This window comes from Lactuca virosa, chromosome 8 (genome assembly GCF_052849685.1).
Source record: "Lactuca virosa cultivar CGN04683 chromosome 8, Lactuca_virosa_CGN04683_v6, whole genome shotgun sequence".
NCBI lineage: Eukaryota > Viridiplantae > Streptophyta > Magnoliopsida > Asterales > Asteraceae > Lactuca > Lactuca virosa.
The window spans coordinates 340,200,510-340,208,283 of NC_136433.1; the positions used below are offsets into that span (position 1 = coordinate 340,200,510).

The 7,774-nt window shown below is 32.7% G+C and overlaps 1 protein-coding gene across 1 annotated transcript; it reads left to right on the forward strand.

The window, feature by feature from the left end:
• The first annotated feature begins 357 nt into the window (after positions 1 to 357).
• Positions 358 to 4,011, forward strand: LOC145128356 (Protein phosphatase 2C family protein). Its single transcript, XM_079063157.1, has 5 exons — positions 358 to 788; positions 958 to 1,128; positions 1,817 to 1,987; positions 2,090 to 2,269; positions 3,392 to 4,011. Exons 1-5 carry the CDS (start codon positions 489 to 491, stop codon positions 3,746 to 3,748), a joined length of 1,179 nt encoding a protein of 392 aa, XP_078919283.1. The 5' UTR covers positions 358 to 488; the 3' UTR covers positions 3,749 to 4,011.
• Positions 4,012 to 7,774: the final 3,763 nt, after the last annotated feature.

Consider the following 7,774-nt stretch of genomic DNA (forward strand, 5'->3'; position numbering starts at 1 on the left):
GACTTTTTTATGGACCTTTATTTAAATGTTTGTCATTTTCACATGTATTACAGGTAAAACGGTGAAATCAAATAAGCAAAAATAATCCTTGAAAGTCATCAAGACAACCACACAAGGTCTTTCATAGTTTCATGTCCTTTTGTAAACCATAAAAACATATGTTTGACAAATACCATTTTTTGTCTTATTTTTATAATATTTAGAATATAAACTATTAAACAAAAACAAAGACGATACCAAAATTGTCAAAAATGTAATATTATAAATTAATAAAATATAAGGGGCCTTATGGTCATTTCAATATAAATAAAACAACAAAAGCTTAAAGTCGTATTTACTAGGGTAGGTGGTATCCACCTTGAAGTAGCCGTTAGGCCCGTTACAACTCATCCTTCTCTTCTCTGCTTTAACCTCCCACTCCCGCCCTTCGGAGGTAACATGTTTATCGTCGGAGATTCTACCTCCGACCACCAGTGAGCAAATCAACGATGCCTCCGAGCATTGTAAGGTTGTGCAATATGAACGACGGACATGTCAACGTCAAGTCGCTGGAGCCTTTTTCCGTCTTGACTTCTCTGAAAAAGCGAAAACGTCCGCCGATGATTGAGATCCCTAATGTACTTCAAGTAATTGAATCCGCTGCTGAAAAATTCAGACCGAAGAGTTGTGAATCCAGATCTGACGTGTTTTCGTCTAGTGGATTCGGCGTCGGTGTTTGCTCCGTCAAAGGCAGGAAATTATTCATGGAAGATACTCATACGATTGTTTCTTCTTCGAACACTGACAAGGTACATCGAAAGTTCCTAACGAATTTAGAGTTTTGTTGGTGAAATTATTCATGTAAATTAGTTCGTGTATTGATTTGCTGCTGAGATTTTGATGTATGTAAAAGAGTAGTTAGAGAATCGAGATCGATTTTTGATGTTCGTTTACTTGCTTTTGTTGTTGTGAAACTAGGGTTTCTTCGGGGTTTATGATGGACATGGAGGCAGGAAGGCTGCGGATTTTGTAGCGGAGAACCTACACTCGAATATATTCGAGATGTTAGAAAAATCCTCGGGGAATACAACAACAGAAGAAGTTGTTAAAGCTGCATTCATGAAAACAGATGATGAATTCCTGAAACAGGTTCGTGTTTTCATTTTGTGTTGATGAACCTTGGATTAATTGTGTTTTGAGTTATAAACAGTAGTACCCTAATTTGTTGCGAACAAACCATAGATATTTCAAAATGCCTGAAAAACACTGCACTCGTAGGATGATTACTTGTTCTCAAATCAAACATCCTCGTTTAAAAAGTTAACAAGTCTCCATTTTCCGAGGTGGAATGGTGAATTCTATTACAGTTCACATTACAACAATGGTGTTCTTCAACCATCGAACTTGTCTTTCTTCACAAACTAACCATTTTAGTGAAAATGCCAAAAGCACACTCTAGTCCATGACTTTCGATAGCTTTCTTGCCCATGTGTCACAAAAATTCTACTAAAAAGTGGCGTGCACAAACATGGCATTGTTTATCGTGACAAGAATGTCAAACATTTGTTTAACAACAATTTGACTAATTCTTACATATTCTACTATTCAACAAGTTTCTTAAGAGTTGTTTACATACATGTTTACTCATTCAACTATTCAAGATCTAGACTTAGTCATATCATGCTAATGACATAGTCCCATTCCCATACCCAATGGTAAAGTTAACAATTCCCGCTATAATTGACCTTCTCTTTAAAAGAATAACATTACTAGCAAAAATATCAATACTAAACTGTATTTTAAAACTATAAACATTTTTGTCCCATTTTTTATTTAGGGATTAGAGAGTGGTGCTTGCTGTGTAACAGCCTTTATTGAAGGAAAAGAGCTTGTGGTTTCAAACTTAGGTGATTGTCGTGCTGTTCTTTCAAGAAAAGGAAAGGCTGAGGTTTTAACTAAAGATCATAGAGCATCACATGAGGATGAACGAAAAAGAATACAAGATAAGGTACACAATTAAATTAATTAGTATTTTTATTAAATAAAAAAAAGATAATGTAATTGAGAGTTGAATTAAAATTAAAAGTATGTTGCTATTTTTTTTATTTAGGGTGGATATGTGGAGCTTCATCGTGGGACTTGGAGGGTTCATGGTGTACTTGCAGTGTCAAGGAGCATAGGTGATGCTCATTTGAAAGATTGGGTATTGGGTGAACCTGAAACGACGATTTTACCCCTGACAGATGAGTTGGAGTATCTAATTTTGGCTTCAGATGGACTGTGGGATGAGGTATACAAAACATATTACTTATGTTTTATAAATTTTAGACAAAATTACACAAATGGTTATTGTGGTTGCCAAAAAAAATACCATTACAAAGACCTTATAAAGAAAAATAAGGGCAAAATGGTCATTTTATCAACACTTGCCAAAAAAAAATACCATTACAAAGACCTTATAAAGAAAAATAAGGGCAAAATGGTCATTTTATCAACACTTAACGCCTCTTTTGTAACGGAGTTAGTCATGAGGACCTCAAGGATTGCTCATGTTCAAAATTCTTCATAAGGACTTGTTGTGTTATTCTTTGCCAACCACAAGGACCATTTATGTAATTTTGTATAAAGATATCTCCTAACTTATGTATTTATTTAATAGAAAAATGTTAGAATAATTGACTGCAATATTAGTAAAAGCCACCATTAATGAAAGGATTTTTTTTTTCTTTTGTGAAAAGCCTTTTGAGATTTTCAGAAAAGCTACATTAGAATCTTTTACTTTCAAATGCAAAACTTGAAAGCAATCTTGTATTTGTTAACTCTCTATAAAAAGTTATCAAAGATTTATTAACTTTCCATAAGAATTTACATTAAAGTTGTTTAAGATTTGTTATCTTTTCGAGTAAAAGGAGTTTTTGCAGCATTTACCATTTATTTAATTTATATTTTTAATATTAAATCATTAGAAACACACTATTAAAAATTAAGTTACAGTAATTAAGATTTAAATTAAATAAAAACTATAGTAACTAAAAAATAAAATAAGATTCTTTATAAAGGAACACATTAATCACAAAACAATATACTTTCTTTTATAAAAGATATACTTAATATCTATGAATGAAAGTCTATGGTGGTGTATTTGATTAAAAATAATACATAATATTTTTTTATATATAAGTAAATGTCATAAATGTTATTATTTTTTTCTTCACAAATAACTTATCTTACCTTTAAAAAAAAAAAAAAAACGTTACAGTACCTAAAATAAGGCAAAAATTAGAAGAGAGTTTGCAAGAACCAAAATTGAAAACCAAAAATGTAAATTTTATAAAAGAAAGGGTGTAAAATGTAATTATTAGGTAATTTAAAGGGCTTGAGTTAACCTTTTGAAAATAATTTGGGTTTTCAGGTCGGAAACCAAGAAGCTGTTGATATGGTGACACGATGCATGAGGAATCTTTCATCCAAACCCAAGAAAGTTTATCGAGTGAAGCAAATAAAACAGAGAATTAATAATAATATTAATAATAAATGGAAAGAAACTGAAAATGAAAATGAAAATGAAAATGAAAACGAAAACGAAAACGAAAATGAGGAACCTAGTTTGAAGGTTAGACGTATATCACATGTTGACCAAGTCAACGGCATGATGCCATTGCCATGTGGCCTTGTAGAGTCCTGCAAGGAGCTTCTGAACCTTGCCGTAAGTAGAGGTAGTTTAGATGATATAACAGTTATGATACTTGACCTAAAAGCTTTCAACTAATTATGTAGCTAGTATGTACATTGTGCATTAAGAGATGTACTTTGCGTTAGTTAGATTTAGCATTTTTTTCCTCTCTATTCGTTACCCGTATAATTATAAATTGTATCTCTTGCATTAAAAGTTAGGATTTCACCATTTTGCTCTTCGGTGCTCAAGATTATAGCATTTTCTTGTTGCATATGTTTGTCAAATGTATCAAAAACAACCATTTATTGTGAATCTCCATGTTATTTTACAAAATAGAAAGTGATGGTAAAGAAAAAGTTATTATTGTTGCCTAATAATTCCAATCTAAAACGACTTTGGAGCCATTGGGCTAAAATCTAAAACAATTTGATTATCTATATTAATTTATTCCAAAGTTCAAATATTAAAGTATAAATGCACATGTATGTATACAAACCCAAACACATTCCAACCATCGCCAAGCAAGAAAACAAATATTGGCACATTTTTTATAACAACATAAACCAATAATAATTCAACACATAAAGTAGAATTCTACATAGCCTTGATAACAAATTATGAGGACAAATAACCATAAATTGTTGCACCATACCAAAGTTCTAAAAAGTTCGATCATTGCATTGCCATGGCACGCTAATGTTTGTATTTGTCATCAAGTTTTATCAAAATCTCGTCTTAAGTCATATATGTATATAAAAATAAATAATAGTAGAAAATAAATATAAAATATTAATTATATACAAAATTGCAACCTCAAATCACGCCTTACAAACGATGTGACTCACCAAGGCTTGTAAAAGCGTGATGTTCGACATTCCCGACAAAGTCACGCCTTACATTATTTAGAACTTTGCTCCATACATAACAAAAACAACAATTGATAGGCAACGAGCTAAATCCAATCTTTTTCCTCCTAACTTTTTTGAGGTCGACACCAATATATATATATATATATATATATATATATATATATATATATATATATATATATATATATATATAAAAAGGTATTTACATCTGTTTGATTCATGTTTTTGTATATCAAAAGCATAAACAAAAGTAAAAGACGTGACTCTATACGTTCCGTCTTCTCAAAATCTGTGCGAGGTACCTGTCTACTGATTTCTTGAGAATACAAGCAGTTTTGAAAGAGTATCAGCATAAAGCTGGTGAGTTCATAAGCATGTTTTTGTAATGAAAATCATGTCATTGAATCTGTAAAATGTTTGTATGCTTCCCAAGAAAATCCAATATTTTCTAACATATGTGTTTATTCCTATGTCTGTAGAAGTGTATAATGTATTAGTTTGTACTTCTGGTTACAACCAACTGTATTGTATAACATTGTTTTGAATGAAAACTCTTTGTATGAAAACCCTGACTGTCACCAGTAATGTATAAGATGTTCTGTTTGAAACTCTGGTTACCACCAGTATGTATGGTAGTTTCATTACTTAAAATAGAACTATGAGTTGAAATCCCTGGAATCCTCCAGTTGTATTATGAACTAGTTTTATTAATAAAATAAAATTAAAGAAGAATGAAATCTCGTAAACAATAAGGTTAGTTTATACTATTGTGAGTCGTATAACCATGCTTGATATGACTGATGACCTCTACGACGTTCTTCAGACGTTGGACGGTATGATATTTGTCACCCCAGGCATGCCTGCCTAACTGTAGCTAGCAGTTTAGGTATGGCATTGTCAGTCCCGAATAGATCTATTCACAAATCTCACGCTCTCCCTCCACTAGACTCTGGTTACACTAAATGATAGGATTTAACTTGTACCCCGAAAGGTACAATTGAAGAGTTGTCTCACAATCCTGTATTACTAGTTTACGTGTAGTTCTGTATTGTTCTATTGTGTTTAAATCCGTTCGTATACTCTGTAGGGTAATAATTATAATTAATAATTATTTAGTATTGTATTCTTGTTACCCGAGAAATATCATTGAATATCATAAACTAAGTCTGACATAGTTTATATGCCTGTAAATGTAAAACCGTGTATTGAAATCCCAAACTATACCTATTATAGTTTGTATGTATGTTATGTACTTGGTTTGTGCATTGATCTGAAAACTATGCAATTATGCTTGTAGGTTGAAAACGTCCCTTATGCTCAGCATGTTACAAAAGGGATAAAATATCTAAATATAAAACGTTAAAATAGTAAAAGCATAGGGGTATGAACTCACTGTTAGTTGTGTGAATAGTCGGACAGCGAAAACTGGGAGTGAAGACCCTCGAGTTGATGTACGCGGCACTCAACGGGATCCTAATACAATTAATACATATATGCATTTTATTAGCGAAACCATTATTTATAGTGTTGGGAAAACACTTGCTTTCAGTTTAGGAGTGTTACTGGGACTCGATTGAATCGGAAAAGTGGGTTTGCAGCCAAGATTCACGGTGTGAAGGAGTTTGCGGCCGTGAAGGTTTCTGGCCGTGGACTGTTCTCGGCCGTGAACAACCCTTGAAGGGTTTACGGCCGTGAACGGTGTTCTTGAAGAATCTATGAAGGTTTGAAGGGTTTACGGCCGTAAACGGTTTGCGGCCTTTGAAGATTTGAAGGGTGTACACCCATAAACTCAAGAACAACGATGTTGGATTCGATGAAAAACGTGTTTTAGCTGCTCCAAAACAACTTCCAAAGGTGATTTCTTGATGATAATTGGAAGAAAAGAGGGTGTTTTGATGTTTACGGTTGAGAGGTAGAGAGAGAGAATGAGAGAGTTTTTAGCTAAGAAAGTTCAAATGAAGGTGGGGGTCCCGTATATATAGGCTGGGGCTAAGAAAGTTCAAATGAATGCGCAAATAATTTACTACACCCAATAAACAATGTGTGTGTCTGTGTTAAAAATTCGATTCAAGGTAGTCTTAAAAACTTTCATACTCAACCCACATGGATATATGTTCAATGTTTACTAACAATAATTAAATATATGACTCAATCCATTCAATTCACACTCATCCACGATAGTACAAATGATATATAATACTTTAAATAGCAACCAAATTATAAACCGACGAATAGTTTTTTTCAACAATTAGTTTTTTTTCGGCGGACAATGATTAGTTTCAATTCAACAATTAGTTTGGTTTAGAAAACATATCATATTATAAAAACGACAAAATTTATCGTAAATAAGAGTTTAGAGATTAGTGTTTAATTTCGAGGGGGAGGGGGGTCGCGCAATAAATATAAGTATGATATATTTTCATTTTTAAGTTATAATATGTTGTTTTTGGTTAAAACTAAAAATATGTGTTACTTCTGTTAACATAAATAATTACATTGGTGTTATGAGTTACAAATGAAAATATGTTAGTATTTGTTAAAATGAAAATGTTTGTTTTTATTTTAGATTTAAAAAAGTTTTGGAAGGTTATGACATAAAATATGATTATGTTTTAGGTGAAATGTGACATACTTTTTTTGGGTCAAAAAAATACCTTATATATATTTTTTTTGTATAAAAACAACATTTGTTGAAGGAAAGGAGCATAGGTGATGCTCATTTAAAAGAATGGGTATTGGGTGAACCTGAAACGTCGATGTTACCCTTGACAGATGAGTTGGAGTATCTAATCTTGACTTATGATGGACTCTGAGATGAGGTATACAACACATGTTACTTATATTTTATAGACAAAATTGCACAAATGCTTATTGTGGTTGGCAAAAAAATAACACTGCCAAGCCCTTATGAAGAAAAATAAGGGCAAAATTGTAACATCTTGATTTCCAGGTATTTTCAAATTTGACCATTGATTTGAGTTTGGTTTGCAAATTTAGTCCCAATGGGCATTTTCGTAATTTTTGGGCAAGGCTCGCGTATGTTGGGCATACGTTTCGTACGGTGGGCGTACGTGGCCACGGTGCAAACCCTGAATTTTAGGGTTTGGACCCTATTTAAGCATCATTATAGCCTCATACCCTTCCTTATCTTCAGCCTCCATCCTTATCTCGAAACCCTAAAGTGTATGAGTGTGTTTTGAAGGTTAGAGAGCCATTTTAGTGGTCTTGGTGGTGAAGGAGGAACCTAGAA